The sequence below is a fragment of the Erythrolamprus reginae genome, chromosome 10 (genome assembly GCF_031021105.1).
Source record: "Erythrolamprus reginae isolate rEryReg1 chromosome 10, rEryReg1.hap1, whole genome shotgun sequence".
NCBI lineage: Eukaryota > Metazoa > Chordata > Lepidosauria > Squamata > Dipsadidae > Erythrolamprus > Erythrolamprus reginae.
The window spans coordinates 3,792,038-3,811,120 of NC_091959.1; the positions used below are offsets into that span (position 1 = coordinate 3,792,038).

At 42.3% G+C, this 19,083-nt stretch overlaps 1 protein-coding gene across 5 annotated transcripts in view; it reads left to right on the forward strand.

Moving 5' to 3' along the window:
* Window positions 1–1,426: 1,426 nt before the first annotated feature.
* Window positions 1,427–19,083, forward strand: part of ETFA (electron transfer flavoprotein subunit alpha) — a 55,820-nt gene continuing 38,163 nt past the window's right edge. For 4 of the 5 annotated variants that reach the window (XM_070762266.1, XM_070762268.1, XM_070762267.1 and 1 more), the window contains exons 1-8: window positions 1,431–1,563; window positions 9,526–9,675; window positions 11,707–11,788; window positions 12,731–12,813; window positions 13,443–13,542; window positions 15,553–15,663; window positions 17,005–17,106; window positions 17,936–18,004. In XM_070762266.1, the coding sequence (XP_070618367.1) occupies window positions 1,513–1,563; window positions 9,526–9,675; window positions 11,707–11,788; window positions 12,731–12,813; window positions 13,443–13,542; window positions 15,553–15,663; window positions 17,005–17,106; window positions 17,936–18,004 (748 nt within the window). In that variant the 5' untranslated portion in view covers window positions 1,431–1,512. Of the gene's footprint in view, window positions 1,564–9,525; window positions 9,676–11,706; window positions 11,789–12,730; window positions 12,814–13,442; window positions 13,543–15,552; window positions 15,664–17,004; window positions 17,107–17,935; window positions 18,005–19,083 lie in introns of all 5 variants that reach the window. The other variant, XM_070762265.1, reaches the window with a different exon arrangement.

Sequence of the window (19,083 nt, forward strand, 5' to 3'; positions counted from 1 at the left end):
ACTTAGAACTAAGAAGAAATTTCCTGACAGTTAGAAGGATTGATCAGTGGAACAGCTTGCCTCCAGAAGTTGTAAATGACCAAACACTGGAAATTTTTAAGAGGACAAATGGATAACCATCTGTCTGAAATAGTGTAGTGTTTCCTGCCTAAGCAGGGGGTTGGACTAGAAGACCTCCAAGGTCCCTTAGACTTCTGTTGTTGTTGTTGTTGATGTTGTTGTTGATGATGATGATAATGATAACACCACCACCACCACCAACCACAATAATAATAATAATAATAATAATAATAATAATAATAATAACCCTCCTTGCCTTTCGCAAACTTCTTAAAACCCACCTCTGCCGTCGGGCATGGGGGAATTGAGACATCTCCCCCAGGCTTATATAGTGTTATGTATGGTATGCTTGTGTTATATGTTTTGTTTTTAAAATAATGGGTCTTTTAGATATTTTTTAAATATTAGATTTGTTTATTGTATCCTGTTTTATTGTTGTTGTGAGTTGAGCCGAGTCTGCGGAGAGGGGTGGCATACAAATCTAAATAATAATAATAATAATAATAATAATAATAATAATAATAATAATAATAATAATAATAATAGGCTTAAATTGACTAATTGACTATCTGTGCAATCCAAAAATCTTCATGACTTGTTTAAATTGTAGTTGGGACACTTCTGCTATGAATTCAGGCTAACCAGCGAGGCTATTTATGATATTTTTTTCCACAAAATCACCCTGTTTTATTTGGGAATAAGTTATGTCATAGAGAGTCCGTGATAATTCTAGATATTGAAATATTTATTTGATATTAAAAGAGCAGAGACTGCACCCATTGCCAAAATATCAAGCAAATCATAACTACATAAACGGCAGGGAAAGGCCAAATAACGACTCTGGAGAAAACAAAAGGAATAAAATATTTTAATGTTAGATGCTGTAAAAAGGGGATTGTTCATTGGAAGCACTGACAGGGAGGTTAAATTTGAAAATGTGTGGATATTTAATACAGAAGAATGGTTTCACGCCTGGGGAATTCTGGGAAGTGAAGTCCATATTAGAGTTGGCAAGGTTTGTGAACCCCGATTTTTACCATTTGGGTTGCTAGGCAATTCCCAGAAACCCCCAGAGAAAGGGCTGATGGGAGATGAAGTCCAAGCGGTGCGTTCTTCCAGGCGGCGCTAAGGAGCAGATGAATGACAAAACCCCGCCCCACTACCTTTCCCCTAGATTGGCCACGTCCATCAAAAGTCACCACGCCCCTTTCTAGCTCATTTCAAAGCATGAGCATCTTGGCAAAAAAAGTTGCCGCTCCCGCTTCTTTCGCTGATTGGCCGCCGCCCGCCAATGAGAAGCGCCGCCCCTGTTCCTCCCTCCCCCACCGCAATGGCGGACTCAGTTCCGCCCCGCGTTCCCCAGAAACTCTCGCGAGATGAGAGGAGGCGGCGCCTGAGGCGGAGGCCGAGGAGGAGGAGGAGGAAAAAGGCTTGCCGTCCGGAGTTGTCGCCATGAACGCTTTTCGGGGCTTCCTCAGGGCGCCACGCTTGAGCCGGAGAGCGGTGAGTAAAGGCCGCAGCCTCGGGTCTGGCCTCCTCGACGGACGGCCCTGTAGGGTAGGCCGCCCGCGCCTTCCAAAGGCAAAGGTCACGCTAGATGAGGGCGACTGGGTGGGAGGGGCTTCTGAGGGGCGTGGCCTTCATAGCCCCGCCCCTCCCTTCTGCCTGCCCTGCAGGGTAGGACAAGGGAGGGCAAAATGGGGCTGCCAATGACCCAGGTTGGTCCCTCTTAAGGAGGAGGGGGGGCTCTTTGGGGCGGGGCCTCTGTCCCCTGGAGACCCTCACCCACCCAATCTTTTAACCTCCCTGCAAAATGGGGGTCCCCCGCATAGCCCCAAATGTGCTAAATTTAGCCTGGCTGCCTCAATTGGGGTCATGAAGGGGTTTCCCTCTCTGCCCCAGTGAAGGGTCTCGTGGGCACTTTCACCTGCCCCCTCCCCCATTGATTGATTGATTGATGCAGGTCGCTTGAATACCCCCAAAATAATAATAATAATAATAATAATAATAATAATTTATTAGATTTCTATGCCGCCCCTCTCTGCAGACTCGGAGCAGCTCACAACAACAATAATAACAATATAATAATGTAATAAATCTAATATTTAAAAAACATCTTTAAAAAACCTGTCATTAAAACCATACAATACAAGCATACCATACATAAAACTATATAAGCCTGGGGGAGGTATATGATAATAATAATAATAATAATAATAATAATAATAATAATAATACTCAGGGCGGCTCACAATAAGGGCACACAATTTATAATAATAATAAATAAATAAATCCTGCATTTGAAGAAATACAGCCTTTTGGATCACCCCAATTTTTTGGCTTGTCAGTTTGAAAATTGACCATGGACCCTCCTGAGATGGTATTCCTGGAAGTGGGGGAAACAGCTTACCTTTGATAGTGAAGTCAGAGGCCACTTTTGAAACTGAGTTTTTTTCTGATAGTAAATGCATGAAATTTATGGAATTGGCAAGCAGTCTGGTACCTTAAGAGCTAAGACAACAGGATGTCGAAGGAGGAAGAACAGCACACCTGCAGTATAGGAATTCGGATTAAAGCATCCCCCTCCTCAAATCTTTAATTAAATAGATCAGCTTGTGAGCACTCCAACACTGGAGACTTTCAAGGGGAGATTGGGCTGCCATTTGCCTGAAATGTTATAGGGTCTCCTGCTTGAGCGATGACCTACAAGGTCCCATCCAACTCAAATAAATGAATAAATCACAAGCCAGTAAAGTTGGACTGAACTAATCATCTGCTTGAACAGATCTTACAGATCTGCTGGACTTTTAAACCAAGATTTCTGCCGCACAAATCCCAGCGACCGGTTAGGTCCCACAGAGTTGGCCTTCTCCAGGTCCCGTTTACTAAACAATGTTGTTTTGCGGGATCCAGGAGAAGAGCCTTCTCTGTGGCGGCCCCGACCCTCTGAAACCAGCTCCCCCCGGAGATCAGAACTGCCCCCACCCTCCTTGCCTTTCGTAAAGTTCTTAAGACCCATCTCTGCCGTCAGGCATGGGGGAACTGAGACATCTCCCCCGGGCCTATACAGTTTATACATGGTATGTTTGTGTGTATGTTTGCTTTTAATAATGGGGTTTTTAGTGTTTTTTAAATTATTAGATTTGTTCTTACATTGTCTTTGTTATTGTTGTGAGCCGCTCTGAGTCTACGGAGAGGGCCGGCATACAAATCTAATAAATAATAATAATAATTTCTCAAATGGAATTTAGCAGGGGTTGCACGGCAGGTAAAGAGCAGGAAGTACTAAAGTTCCTTTAAACACAGTCCATTTTTTCTTACCAAATTAAGAATTTGGGGAATTTGTTTTCTGAAAAAAGTTTAAAAACTCCAGCTTTAAGCCTCCCTCCCTATGGAAACCATCTCTGTTATATGTGGGTAGAGCCATCTTGCTTCCACTGTGCTGGTGTATACATTTCCAGCAAGTACCCATCAATGTGTCAAGGGTGATTTATGTGTGGCACTCAAGCTTTCATTAAAATAATACCCTGCTGGTGGATGTTCTCTCCTGCCGTTTGCAACAGGGCCCGAGCGCCAGAGCCCGTGGGGCAGTAACGCCCAGCCACATCAAAGGGATTCGTGGGCTGAAAGCGACAAAGGAGATAGCCGAGCCTGTTGGTGAAGTTTTGCTTAATGAATCCTTCGTGGGTGGGAAAAACCATACATTTTGCACTTAAGCAGCCTGGCTGGCAAGGGAAATTGTGCTTTCTGGCAGGTTGCTCCGTTAATAGTTAATTGGAATCCTGCCACTGGCCAGGACCCTCGTCTCCTGATTTTCCCTCCCTCCTGGCTGGGCTCCTAATAGGTCAAAAGTAGATCAACTTTCAAAAGAGAGCAAAGTTGTAATGGAATAGAGAAGAAGCCAACCTTTTAAAAATAGTGTCACAAGAAATGCCCTTTATTCCTTTGCTCACAACAAAATACCTTATTCCACCAGACTTGAAATACTTGAAATTTAATTTATTAATTTATTGGATTTATAAGCTGCCTCTCTCCGAGGACTCGGGGCAGCTTGCAATATATAAAAACAACAAAAGACAATAGCGAAATCCAATTAATTAAAACTAAGCAAAGAATCTAAAAACCCCAATTATACACTGCTCGAAAGAGAAAAAAAAACCCACCTAGATCTGAATGAATGACATATTCTCATTGAATACTTTGTTCTGTACAAAGTTGAATGTGCTGACAACATGTGAAATTGATTGTCAATCAGTGTTGCTTCCTAAGTGGATAGTTTGATTTCACAGAAGTTTGATTTACTTGGAGTTATATTGTGTTGTGTAAGTGTTCCCTTTATTTTTTTGAGCAGTATAGTTAAGAATCAATCATACCCATTCAAACAACAGCCATACCAACATTCGTCGGCCAGGGGGCTGAGATCTAATCGCCCCAAGCCTGAGTCTTAAGATTCTTGGAAAAGGCGAGGAGGGTGGGGGCAGTGCGAATCTCCGGGGGGGGGGGGGCTCGTTCCAGAGGGCCGGGGCTTAGACAATTTACAACTACATCACCTCCAATCTGATCTAAATGCATTTCATAAAATCATACACCAAAATGTCCTTCCTGTTAATGACTACTTCACCTTCAACTGCAGCAATACACGAGCACGTAATAGATTCAAATTCAATGTAAACTGCTCCAAACTTGACTGCAGAAAATATGACTTTAGCAATAGAGGGATGAGTGCCTGGAATGCATTACCTGACTCTGTGATTTCTTCCCCAAATCCCCCAAAACGTTAACCCTAGATTGTCTACATTCGACTTCTCCCCATCTATAAGAGGTCTGTAAGTAGTGCGAAAGCACACTACTCTACCTACCCTCCCTGTCCTATTGTCCTCTTTTATTGTTACTTTTTACTTATGTTATACAAACTACAGTACTACTATCCTATACATGTTTGACGAATAAATAAATTTATGGGCTCTGGTTTTTTTAAGGAAGGACGTGGAAAGATACCAAAAAAAGCATGCTTTTAAAAATCTTAAAAACAGAGCAAGGCACTACTACTGATAACAAACTACATATCTAGTAGTAAGAAAAGTGCTGGGAAGTCATGGGACGGATAATACCCGATAATTCCAGGATAAATAAATACAAAAGGTTCCAGGAGAAAAGGTGATAAGGAGCAACAGCTAATCAGCTGGTCCAGATTCTGGGTAAGATCTCCCAAAGCACCCAAAGGTACAGAAGTCACTTTAAAGGTGAAATGTACACAGGCAGTCCTCACTTTACAACAGACCAAGGTTGCAATGACACTGGAAACCCCCCCCCCCCAAATTACGACCGTTTTTTGGCCTTCTGACTCTTGCAGCACAGGGTCAAAGTCCAGATGTTTAGCAACTGGCTCACATTTACTACGATTGCGGGGTCTCGTGGTTATATGACCCCCTTTTGTGATCACCTCGCAAGCAAAGGACAACAGGTTCACTTAACAACCAGGTTACTCACTTTATCAGCCAAAGTGATTCACTTAACAACAGAGGCAAGAAAAGCTTGTAAAATGAACCAATGGGACACATAACAAAATGTCTCCATTAACAACGGAATTATTGGGCTCAAAAGTTGAAGACGCAGCTCCAGAAAAGTGTCATAGAAACATAGAAGATTGACGGCAGAGAAAGACCTCATGGTCCATCTCGTCTGCCTTTATACTATTTCCTGTATTTGATCTTAGGATGGATCTATGTTTATCCCAGGCATGTTTCAATTCAGTTACTGTGGATTTATCTACCACATCTGCTGGAAGTTTGTTCCAAGCATCTACGACTCTTTCAGTGTCTTTTTACGAATTGTACCCTGGGTATTTATGAATAAATAAAAGAGACTCTTCTCTCCAGCAAAGACTGGATGGATTTTTTTTCAAGCCCCCCTCAGTTCCCGCTGGAAACTGAAACCTCCCAATTTTTTAGCAGTTACAACATAATTCCCCTTTGTGACAGGCCTATAAATTGAAGCAAATGTGGGCATTTTGCCACGGAGAGATAGATTTATTCTTCAGGCAGTGGCCCTGTGGGCCTTGTAACTTTTTTTCCGGGAAATGATGAATGGAGCGTCATCAAAAACCAACTCTTTTTTTGATGTACATTGGAAAGGAGTCATTTCTTCCCGGTAATTCACCTTGAATGATTTGAAGATCTTTTTTACACCTTTTGATGATTTAATATCCTTACGTTGGAACATGAAGCATCCCTAAAAAACTCGGAAGTGTTCTTCCCACGGGGGTCTTAAATCACGGATCGCTGAGCCCATCACCCAGGGCGCCTCCGTAACTTGGAGGTCTCTTTTTATGTTGAGCCAGTAATGAAGCCATTGAAAAAGGTCGTTACGAATTCACAGTGAACTTTAAAGTGGAAAAAAAAAATTAACAGATTGGAGAATTGGTTGTTGTAAGCGGGGAAATAAATAGCAGGGGATGTCTTTGGTTTTGCTAATTGGGAAAAAACCTGAAGATTTAAACTAAGATGTGTACAATTAACATAGAAACATAGAAGGTTAGGTTAGATTAGGTTAGGTTTATTGGATTTATATGCCGCCCCTCTCCGCAAACTCGGGGCGGCTCACAACAATAATAAAAAACAGTACAGTACATAATACCAAACCCAATGCCCACCCATATAGTTACAATTTAAAATTAATAATCTCATAAAAACAGTATATATATATAAAAAAACAGGCACACAGTCAATCAATCAACAAAACAACATGGGCAAGGGGGAGGTGTTTTAGTTCCCCCATGCCTGACGGCAAAGGTGGGTCTTAAGGAGTTTACGAAAGGCAGGGAGGGTGGGGGCAATCCTAATCTCAGGGGGGAGCTGGTTCCAGAGGGTCGGGGCCCCCACAGAGAAGGCTCTTCCCCTGGGTCCCGCCAGACGACATTGTTTAGTCGACGGGACCCGGAGAAGGCCAACTCTGTGGGACCTAACCGGTCGCTGGGATTCATGCGGCAGGAGGCGGTCCCGAAGATATTCTGGTCCGGTGCCAGAAGACTGACGGCAGAAAAAGACCTCATGGTCCATGTAGTCTGCCCTTATACTATTTCCTGTATTTTATCTTACAATGGATATATGTTTATCCCAGGCATGTTTAAATTCAGTGACTGTGGATTTACCAACCACGTCTGCTGGAAGTTTGTTCCAAGGATCTACTACTCTTTCAGTGAAATAATATTTTCTCACGTTGCTTTTGATCTTTCCCCCAACTGACTTCAGATTGTGTCCCCTTGTTCTTGTGTTCACTTTCCTATTAAAAACACTTCCCTCCTGGACCTTATTTAACCCTTTAACATATTTAAATGTTTCGATCATGTCCCCCCTTTCCCTTCTGTCCTCCAGACTATACAGATGGAGTTCATGAAGTCTTTCCTGATACGTTTTATGCTTAAGACCTTCCACCATTCTTGTAGCCTGTCTTTGGAGCCGTTCAATTTTGTCAATCTCTTTTTGTAGGTGAGGTCTCCAGAACTGAACACAGTATTATTCCAAATGTGGTCTCACCAGCGCTCTATATAAGGGGATCACAATCTCCCTCTTCCTGCTTGTTATACCTCTAGCTATGCAGCCAAGCATCCTACTTGCTTTTCCTACTGCCCGACCACACTGCTCACCCATTTTGAGACTGTCAGAAATCACGACACCTAAATCCTTCTCTTCTGAAGTTTTTGCTAACACACAGAATTAGTCCTTGACTTACAACCATGATTGAACCCAAAATTTCTTTCGTTAATTAAGACAGTTGTGAACTGAATTCTGCCCTGTTTAACGACCTTTCTTGCCCCAGTCATTAAGTTAATTACATGGTTGTCACAAAAGGCGACCAAATGATTTTAGAACACAACAACCATCATAAATATGAACCAGCCATTGAACTTTGATCATGTGGAGTTGCTGCAATAGTCATAAGTGTGAAACATGGTCATAAGTCGCTCTTTTCCGTGCCATTGTAATTTCGAACAGTCACCAAACAAACTGTTGGGTCAAGGATTGCCTTACAGTGTTCTTATTTCCAGTGTTATGTGTCCTCTGTTTATTTTTGGCATGTTACTTCATGGTGGCACAGGCACCGTGGCATAATGGTTAAGGTAATGGATTAGATACAGATTAACAGTGTTGGAAGGGACCTTGTAGGTCATCTAGTCCAACCCCCCACCCCCAATTAGGACCAAAGGAGATCAAAATTCTAATTGTCCTTCAAGTACGGAAGATGCTTGGGTGAATTTTAGCCAGGCACTTTTCAACCTTAAGCTGGGATGCTGAAAATACACTGCTGAAAAAAATAAAGGGAACACTTAAACAACACAGTACAACTCCAAGTAAATCACACTTCTGTTAAATCAAGACTGTCCACTTAGGAAGCAACACTGATTGACAATCATTTTCACATGTTGTCAGCACATTCAACTTTGTACAGAGCAAAGTATTCAATGAGAATAATTCATCCATTCAGATCTAGGATGTGTTATTTGAGTGTTCCCTTTATTTTTTGAGCAGTATATTTTCATCTACCAACTCAGAATATTAGCGTGGTAGATTATGTGACAAAACCTTCCCTGGTTCCCTGGTTTATAACCATAATCAACCCTGCAGCGTATTGTTTTGGGGTGATCAAAATTATACAGAGATACCAAGGACATTGAGGTATGGAGACCCCTTCCCAAGGAGATCTTGACCAAAAGCAACCGATCTTGTTTTAATCTTGCAAATTAGTGCAAGTCTACGGAGAAGAGTGGCATACAAATCAAATCAAATATGGAAGGAAGGAAGGAAGGAAGGAAGGAAGGAAGGAAGGAAGGAAGGAAGGAAGGAAGGAAGGAAATAATAAATAAACAAACAAACAAATAAACAAACAGTGGATCTTCTCCGGGTCCCGTCAACTAAGCAATGTCGCTTGGCGGGACCCAGGGGAAGAGCCTTCTCTGTGGCGGCTCCGGCCCTCTGGAACCAACTCCCCCTGAAGATTAGAATTGCCCCCACCCTCTTTGCCTTTCGTAAGCTACTTAAAACCCACCTCTGCCGTCAGGCATGGGGGAATTGAGATCCTCTTCCCCGTAGGCCTTTACAATTCTATGCATGGTATGTATGTATGTATGTATGTTTGGTTTTTTATATTAATGGGTTTTTTAATCATCTCTAGTATCAGATTACTATTGTACACTGTTTTATTGTTGCTGTTAGCCGCCCCGAGTCTCCGGAGAGGGGCGGCATACAAATCCAATAAGTGAATGAATGAATGAATGAATGAATGAATGAATGAATGAATGCTGGGCATACGAGCCTCTATCTACAAAATAATTTATCCTGTTGATAAAAATGGAAAAAGCAACCGAATGCTATAATTTGTGGCATGCCTTATTTGTCTGTGCAGAACTTCAGGTATTTTTGATTTTTAATCAAATTCCTTTCCCCCCCACCCCTTTATCTTTTCCAGGTTTCATTACTTCACAGGTTTCAAAGTACACTGGTAATTGCTGAACACACCAACGAGGCCCTGACACCAATTACTTTGAACACCATAACCGCGGCAAAACGGCTCGGGGGTGAAGTGTCCTGTTTAGTAGCAGGGACCAACTGTGAAAAGGTAAAAGAAAAAAAAAGAAAATTGTGCTGACCCAGGGAGTTGGGTGTCACTTATAACTTTAACTTTTATAACTTTAACCAAAAAGTGCTAATTAGTTTGATGTGAGAGTTTTTCAAACTTCAAGAAATAAATAATTTTGGTATAAAAAAACATTGGAGCTGTCTAACGTATCTCAGTAGGCCTGAAAGAACAAAATATTCTCAAGTTCTAAATCAATATTTTTCAGCCTTGGTAACTACAGCTTCCAGAATTCCCCAGCCATCCTGGAATTTATTTTTATTTATTTATTTATTTTATTTATTGGATTTGTATGCCGCCCCTCTCTGGAGACTCGGGGCGGCTAACAACAGTAATAAAACAATGTACAATAATAATCCAATAAATACTAAAAATGATTTAAAAACCCATTAATATAAAAAACCAAACATACATACAGACATACCACACATGAAATTGTAAAGGCCCAGGGGGAAAGAGCATCTCAATTCCCCCATACCTGGCGACAGAGGTGGGTTTTAAGGAGCTTACGAAAGGCAAGGAGGGTAGGGGCAATTCTAATCTCTGGGGGGAGTTGGTTCCAGAGGTCCGGGGCCACCACAGAGAAGGCTCTTCCCCTGGGTCCCGCCAAGCGGCATTGTTTAGTTGACGGGACCTGGAGAAGACCCATTCTGTGGGACCTAACCGGTCGCTGGGATTCGTGCAGCAGAAGGCGGTCCCTGAGATAATCTGGTCCGGTGCCATGAAGGGCTTTATAGGTCATAACCAACACTGGGGGATGAAGTCCATATGCCTTAAAGTTGAGAAATTGCTCTTAATTACAGTTCTGCATCCCCCCTCCCCATGTAATTATTATTTTTTGCCAACATCTAGAGCAGGGAGAAATGCTTTCCTTACACCAGTATTTTCTCAACCTTGGTAGCTCTGAGATATATGGACTTCAGTTCCCAGAATTCCCCAGCTTGGCTGGCTGGGGAATTCTGGGAATTGAAGTAAGGTGTTAGAATATTCATGACTGGGAGAGCCAGTGGTAACAAGGTCAGCCAATGAATAGGCATAGCAACTAGGTCAGCCAAAGAGAGCTAAACACTTGGGAGTCTGTGCAGAGAATCGAAACTTAAGCTAGAGGTGCTAGGCGTGCCTGCAGTCTCCGCCCACTGAGCATTCTCTATTCAGCACTCTCCGCCCACTCTCTACTCTTCCACTCTGTACTCTGCTGAAATGGAACTAACTGTTCTCCGCCACTTGCAACTGCTCGAAGAAGAATCTTTATTGGTATTGTAAAGTTTACTTCATGGCACCGGGCCAGGTTATCTCCGGGACCGCCTTCTGCCGCACGAATCCCAGTGACCAATTAGGTCCCACGGAGTGGGCCTTCTCCGGGTCCCGTCAACTAAACAATGTCGTTTGGCGGGACCCAGGGGAAGAGCCTTCTCTGTGGCGGCCCCGGCCCTCTGGAACCAACTCCCCCCAGAGATTAGAATAGCCCCCACCCTTCTTGCCTTTCGTAAGCTTCTTAAAACCCACCTCTGCCGTCAGGCATGGGGGAACTGAGATACTCTTTCCCCCTAGGCTTCTACAATTTATGTATGGTATGTTTGTATGTGTGATTGGTTTTAATAATAAGGGTTTTTAGCTGTTTTAGTATTGGATTGTCGCATGTTGTTTTTACCACTGTTGTTAGCCGCCCCGAGTCTACGGAGAGGGGCGGCATACAAATCAAATAAACAAACAAACAAACAAACAAACAAACAAATAAATAAATAAATAAAATAATTAAATCAATCAATCAATCAATCAATCAATATTCTTACATATAAAGAAGTTATTGAATCCAGCTAAATCAGTTATCTGTGTGTGCTTCTGGTGTCGATTTTGCAACAATCTTTAATACAAGTCCACACATCTCAGAGCTGCCAAGGTTGGCAAACGCTGCCCTGTACAAATAATAATCTTAGCATTCCAGATGTATTGAGGCAGCTAGGAATTCTGGGAATTGGAGGAACACTGACCTACGTGATCTCCTTCTCACAGGTGGCTCAAGAGCTGAGCAAAATACCTGGAGTTTCCAAGGTGCTTTTCGTCCAACATGACGCATATAAAGGACTTCTGGCCGGTGAGTTTAGTTTTTCCAAGTGGACTTTGTATTACAATTCTCACTTCGACTCTGTTTCTGTTCGTATATGACTGGACCAAAAAGAATGTTTTTAGGTACTGTACTTGAATTTGATCTTTTTGAAAACTTTTTCAACTGGAAAACTAGTTTGAACATTTGTGAACATAATGATATGAAAATTGAACTGAAAAAATTGAGGCTTATATTTTTATTTTTATCAAAAAGCCCCTCCCCCCATGTTTTTTTCAATTTATACTTTTTTTAGGCTACAAATCTCTAAGGAATATTCCCCCAAAAGTTTTGATATATTAAATTGAACAATCCTGAACATAAGAAAGATAGAAATGAACTGAAAAAAATGATTCTTATTGGTTTATTTTTGCCACAAAAGAGCCACCCCCCCGGCCTTATAAACCTAAAATAAATCCACAAACACGGGGGGGGGGCACATTTATGTGCAAAATAAACCAATAAGGATTAATTTTTTTTTCAGTTCAATTTACATTCCATTGTGTGCAGAAATGTTCAAACTTGTTTCCAGGTGAAAAAAGCTTTCAAAAAGACCAAATATAAGTACCTAAAATGATCAATTTGCAGTCCGGGTCAAATAGACCCGGGAACATAAGATTAGGGAGTTTTCTTGAACTGAACAGCAAGGTTAAGTAAGAGCCGGGGTAGCGCAGTGGTTAGAGTGCAGCACTGCAGGCTCCTTCAGCTAACGGCTAATTGTAGTTCAGGAGTTCAAATCCCACCACCGGCTCAAGGTTGACTCAGCCTTCTGTCCTTCCGAGGTGGGTCAAACGAGGACCCAGATTGTTGGGGGGCAAATATGATGATTCTGTAAATCGCCCCGTGCACTGTGAAGCGATAGACAAATCTAGACCCTCTTTAAAAAGAAGGAAAAAGTAAACATTGATCTGACCGGTTGCATTTTCTCTCCAGAGGAACTGACGCCACTGGTTTTGGAAACTCAGAAGCAGTTCGGTTACACGCACATCTGTGCCGGAGCATCTGCCTTTGGGAAGGTGAGGTTTTAAATTAAGGATTTTAAACCACCCAGGAATCCGTTGCTCCAAAGACATTGAAACCACTATATGTAGTTCGTCCTCGACTTAACGACTGTAATTGAGCCTGGCAATTGCAGGTGGGGCCTCGGGTTAGGACCACAATTGAGCCCCCAATTTATGTCGCTAAATATCACTAAATGAAACATTTGTTGAGTTTTGCCCCCATTGTTACGAATTTTCTCGCCACGTTTGTTAAGTGAACCACTGCAGTTTTTAAAGAGAATTGTACAGTTGTTAAATGAACCTGGCTTAGCCCATTCACTGTTTTTCTCAGGCCAGTCATCGTAACTATGGAACCAGCTCGTAAATACATTTTGGTGGGTCCTTGATAGTTTTAAGTGGTGATTAAATAAGGACTAGTGACTTAAGGACTGCTTGTAAATAAGATTCTGAATATTGGTGGCACGGCCAGAATATTGCATCTGCTTTCAGTCCATCAAAGTTGCATTGTCTTAATAGAGCTTATAAATATACTTCTTAAATGTATCTGGGTGGAATTCCGAGCCTCGGTTTAGTTTTGTCTTGGGGTTGCCGAGTTGTTGTTGTTGTTGTTGTTGTGACCCTCAATGCTTTTTTTAAATATTTAGAACCTCCTTCCCAGAGTGGCAGCTAAATTGGATGTCGCTCCCATCTCAGAAATAATTGAAATCAAGTCACCGGATACTTTTGTGAGGACTATTTATGCAGGTGAGGTTTGTGGGCCTTTTCGGGGCTACTTGTGACCCACAGAAACTCAAAAAGAAAGAGAGAGGGAGAGAAAGGGAGGGGAAGGAGGGAGGGAGGAAGGAGAGAAAGAGAGAGAAAGAAAGGAAAGAATGAAAGAAAGAATGAAAGCAAGCAAGAGAAAGAAAGGAAAGAAAGAATGAAAGCAAGAATGAAAGCAAGCAAGAGAAAGAAAGGAAAGAAAGCAAGAATGAAAGCAAGCAAGAGAAAGAAAGGAAAGAAAAAGAATGAAAGAAAGAATGAAAGCAAGCAAGAGAAAGAAAGAAAGAATGAAAGAAAGAATGAAAGCAAGCAAGAGAAAGAAAGGAAAGAAAAAAGAAAGAAAGAAAGAATGAATGAAAGCAAGCAAGAGAAAGGAAAGAAGAAAGAAAGAATGAATGAAAGCAAGCAAGAGAAAGAAAGGAAAGAACAAAAGAAAGAAAGAAAGAATGAAAGAAAAGAAAAAACAAAACTCTAGGACATGGGAAAACAGAAATTATTTTTCCAACGCAGCTACTAATGGGATCCTTCTAAGTCCTGTGGGATTGTAGCTCAGTGTTTCTGAGAAAGCAGAGAGCTTAATTAACCAGCTCTGCAGACATTCCTGATACGCATATATTTATTTTATTTTAGGAAACTTCTATTGCGTCCTTGTTAATGCACTTCTGATCAGATTTTGCCAACCCTCAGCCATCCGGCTTCATCCCCTTCATTTCACGGGGGTTACACATTAGTCCGGCTTTCAGCGATCCGTCGGGTTATTTTTCTTGGTTAAGAGGACATTGATACAATTATTTGTAATATTTAATTGACTTCCCCTAATTATTGTGCAGCCCAAATACTTGTCTAGCCTCATTAGGTTTATCTGATCCCCTAATGCAATTTGGACATGGAAACATGAGCTTTCATGTCGTTGTAAATTTGTTGTGGCGGATTCTATTTTTTCCCCCCTTTGGTCAATGCTGTCCTGCCTTGGAGATGGATGGGTTGCATAGAGAGAGGCTTGACTCACCATCTAATAATTTCCTTTTTAAAAATCATTATGCCAAAATCATTGTGTACCATTATATAATCTCTCCTTCTTTCCCTCCTTCCTCTTCCTCCTCCTTCTCTCTTTCCTCACCTTTCTCCTCTTTTTCCTCCTCACCTTCCTCTACCTCCCTCTATCCCCCTCCCTCCTTCTCTTTATTCTCCTTTTCATTCTTTCTCCTCCCCCTTCCCTTTTTCCTTTCTCTTTCTCTCCTCCTCCTTTCTTCTCTTCCTCCTTCTCTCTTCTCCTTCCTCCCTCTTCTCTCTCTTCCTCCTCTCTCCTCCCTTCTCCTTCTCTTTCTCTTCTCTCTCCTCCTCCTTTCTCCTTCTCTCCTCTCTCCTCTCTCCTTCTTTCTCCTCCTCTTCCTCCTTCACTTCTCTCTCCTTCTCTCTCCTCCTTTCTCCTTCTCTTTCTCCTTCTCTCTCCTTCTTCTTCTCTGTCCTCCTTCTTTCTCCTTCTCTTTCTCCTTCAGTCCTCTCTCCTTCTCCTTCCTCCCTCTTTGCTCTCTTCCTCCTCTCTCCTCCTTTCCTCTTCTCTTCCTCCTTTTTCCTCTTTCTCCTTCTCTTATCTCTCCTCCCTCCTCCCTCTTCTCTCTTTTCCTCCTTCCTCCTCCTCCTTTCTCCTTCTCTCTCCTCTTCCTTCCTCCCTCCTCCTCCTCCCCCCTTCCATTTTCCAAACTCCCTATTCTCACGAAGCATTTTTCTTTGGGATTGACAGTAGGTGCTTTTCCCTTCAAATCCACCACTTCAGACTGCTGCAAAAATTTCCCAAACTCGTTCTCCGAAATGGTCAAGCCATTCAGCTTCACAAAGAAAGGGGCAGAATTCTTAAGCTCATGCAACACGGAACTCTTCAGAGCCTTTCCAGGGTCACTGTCTGAAGTAGCTTCCTCTGAACAGACAAGTCCCCAGTCTGGGTGCCACTGTGTTTAACTCTTCCCCCCTCTGGGTTTTTGTTTCTGCCAGGCAATGCGCTGTGCACGGTGAAATGTGATGAGAAAGTCAAGGTGCTTTCTGTCCGGGGGACTTCCTTTGAGGCTGCCCCAGCGAGTGGGGGCAACGCAACGGTGGAAAAAAGTGAGTGGGAATTTTTTTTGGCCTTCTTTTGCTTTCAGATTTATTTATTTATTTTCTTTCTTTCTTTCTTTCTTTCTTTCTTTCTTTCTTTCTTTCTTTCTTTCTTTCTTTCTTTATTGGATTTGCATGCCGCCCCTCTCCGTAGACTCGGGGCGGCTAACAACAGTAATAAAGACAGCACATAACAATCCAATATTAAAACAGTTAAAAACCCTTATTACAAAACCAAACATACATACAGACAAACCATGCATAAAATTGTGAAGGCCTAGGGGGAAAGAGTATCTCAGTTCCCCCATGCCTGGCGGCAGAGGTGGGTTTTAAGAAGCTTACAAAAGGCTAGGAGGGTGGGGGCAATTCTAATCTCTGGGGGGAGTTGGTTCCAAAGGGTCGGGGCCGCCACAGAGAAGGCTCTCCCCCTGGGTCCCGCCAAGCGACATTGTTTAGTTGACGGGACCCGGAGAAGACCCACTCTGTGGGACCAGATGTCATTGGGTTACAAATACCGAAACTTTGCTCTCCAATACATGTGTTTCTTGCATACCCCCTCTCTTCTTCTTACGTTTTCTGATTCTCAAAAGAATCAAAAGTTTGACTTGTGCTCCTTTTCTGTGCTTAGAAAAAACAGATGGATATTTTGCCGAAATGCGTGTAGAGTTCTTGGATGCTTATCTTGCAATATCTTGCCGCACGAATCCCAGCGACCAGTTAGGTCCCACAGAGTTGGCCTTCTCCGGGTCCCGTTGACTAAACAATGTCGTTTGGCGGGACCCAGGGGAAGAGCCTTCTCTGTGGGGGCCCCGACCCTCTGGAACCAACTCCCCCCGGAGATTAGAACTACCCCCACCCTCCTTGCCTTTCGTAAAGTTCTTAAGAACCATCTCTGCCGTCAGGCATGAGGGAACTGAGACATCTCCCCCGGGCCTATACAGATTATACATGGTATGTTTGTGTGTATGTTTGCTTTTAATAATGGGTTTTTTAGTGTTTGTTAAATTATTAGATTTGTTCTTACATTGTTTTTGTTATTGTTGTGAGCTGCCCTGAGTCTACGGAGAGGGGCGGCATACAAATCTAATAGATAGATAGATAGATAGATAGATAGATAGATAGATAGATAGATAGATAGATAGATGATAGATAGATAGATAGATAGATAGAAAGATAGATCTAACTAGTTTAGATAGCTGATAACTTTCACCCTGCCAAGATGCAATCCTAAATGTCATTCTTGAAAATGGTAGAAAGCAAAGTTTAATTAGTTTTGTTGTTATTAATTAATTGTTATTAAATGTTATTAATTGCTATTATATTGTTGTTATGTCTTCTTAATATCCACAGTATCAGCCCCTGCACCTGTTGGCCGGTCGGAATGGCTTGAACACAAATTAACCAAAAGTGACCGGCCCGAACTTACTAGTGCAAAAGTGGTTGTATCGGGTGGTGAGTAGTGATTAATCAGAGTTTATTCAAATTGAAAAGGGAGTATGTTTGCAGTAGCCCTTGACTTACAGCTGTATAGTGCCGTCAATCTTCTATGTTTCTATGTTTCTTATACATAAGAACATACATTATGTTCTTATGCCCTGTATACACTCTCCTCCTCCCTGTCACTCATGTCTTCTTGGTCAGAGGAGCCTTCAGCAGATTCCACCGGGGGCAAAACAGCCCTGCAGCATGTGGATGTCTCCCCCACATCCAGAGTCCTTGGGGCAGGAGCAGGGCCAGAGCTAACCACAACAAATACCCACCTTTGACTTAACAAGTGGTGAAGAACCCCAATAAAAGTCATAATTCCAAACTGATCTGCACTTCACGGTTACAGTGGGCAGATAATACTCGGTATCTCTATCTTAAAAGAAAGCGGTGATGTGATTCTCGTTGCTTTCCTACTAGAAATTCGTAGCGGAAGGGAGGGCATTTTGCCAAGATTTCCGTCCTGTCGATTTTGTTGTGCAAGGATAAGGAAATAAGCCGTTAATCTCAAAGCATGGCTTGCCTATGAAAATAACTATTGTAAACGCCATTCGAATTCTTCCTGTTCCTTTGCTGGAAATGCGTGGAGGACTTGGGCAGAAGAAGCCAGAGTACAGAATGCGAGAGTTGAAAAGGGCTTCGACCCCCATGGTTCTCGCATCCCTGAGAGACAGCTATCCTTGCTTTTTTCTTTAAGAAAAACAACACTCCAGTAAGAGGGAGTTTGCCAGCCTCAGAGAGAATCTATTTTCAAACTGGACTTCGATTTCAAGAGATTTAATTTCTTATTTTTCAGGGCGAGGCTTGAAGAGTGGCGAAAACTTTAAGCTGTTGTACGACCTGGCTGACCAGTTGCACGCCGCAGGTAAAAAGTGTTTGAGTTTTGATCCTTTAAACAGTTTATATACTGCTCGAAGAAATAAGGAGAACACCTAAACAACGGAATATAACTCCCAAGTAAATCAAACCTCTGTGAAATCCACTTAGGAAGCAACACTGATTATTATTATTATTATTATTATTATTATTATTATTATTATTATTATTATTATTATTATTATTAATTGTATGCCGCCCCTCTCCGAAGATTGACAGTCAGTTTCACCTGCTGTTATGCACATCCAACTTTGTACAGAACAAAGTATTCCATGAGAATATTTCATTCATTCAGATCTAGGATGTGTCATTTGAATGTTCCCTTTTATTTTTTTTGAGCAGTATATTATTGGTGGTCTTTAAGTGGGGAGGGTGGTAAGGAATCAGTTAGCTTGGATGGTAGCTTCTCTGTGGGGTCCTTGGTGTTGTCTGAGCTTGAAGACATTTCACGACCCAGCTAGGTAATATCATCAGTGTTCTGATGGTGATGGTGATCATCCTTCCGAGGTGGGTAAAGTGAGGACCCGGATTGTGGGGGGCAATATGCTGGCTCTGTTAAGAAGTGCTATTGCTAACATGTTGTAAGCCGCCCTGAGTCTAAGGAGAAGGGCGGCATAAAAATTGAATGAATGAATGAATGAATGACAGGTCATGCAAAGATCTGTATCAAGAAACAAGCTCACAGAATACCACCGTTTCAACTCTTGAGCTACAAATATTCTTTTCCTGGTCTTTTAAAGCCCTTTAGAATGTGATTAGCCTTGTCAATTCAAGGCAGGAGTTGGTGGTTCAGTGGTTAGAGTGCAGTACTGCAAGCTGCTACTGCTGACTGCTGTCTGTAGTTCACCAGTTCAGCTCTCACCATCGTCTCAAGGTTGACTCAGCCTTCCATCCTTCCGAGGTGGGTCAAATGAAGACCCAGATTGTTGGGGGCAAGAGGCTGACTCTGTAAACTGCTTAGAGAGGGCTGTAAAGCACTGTGAAGCGGTATATAAGTCTAAGTGCTATTGCTACTGCAAGAAGGAAGGAAGGAAGACAGAAAAGGTAAGGGAGGAAGGAGGAAGGAAA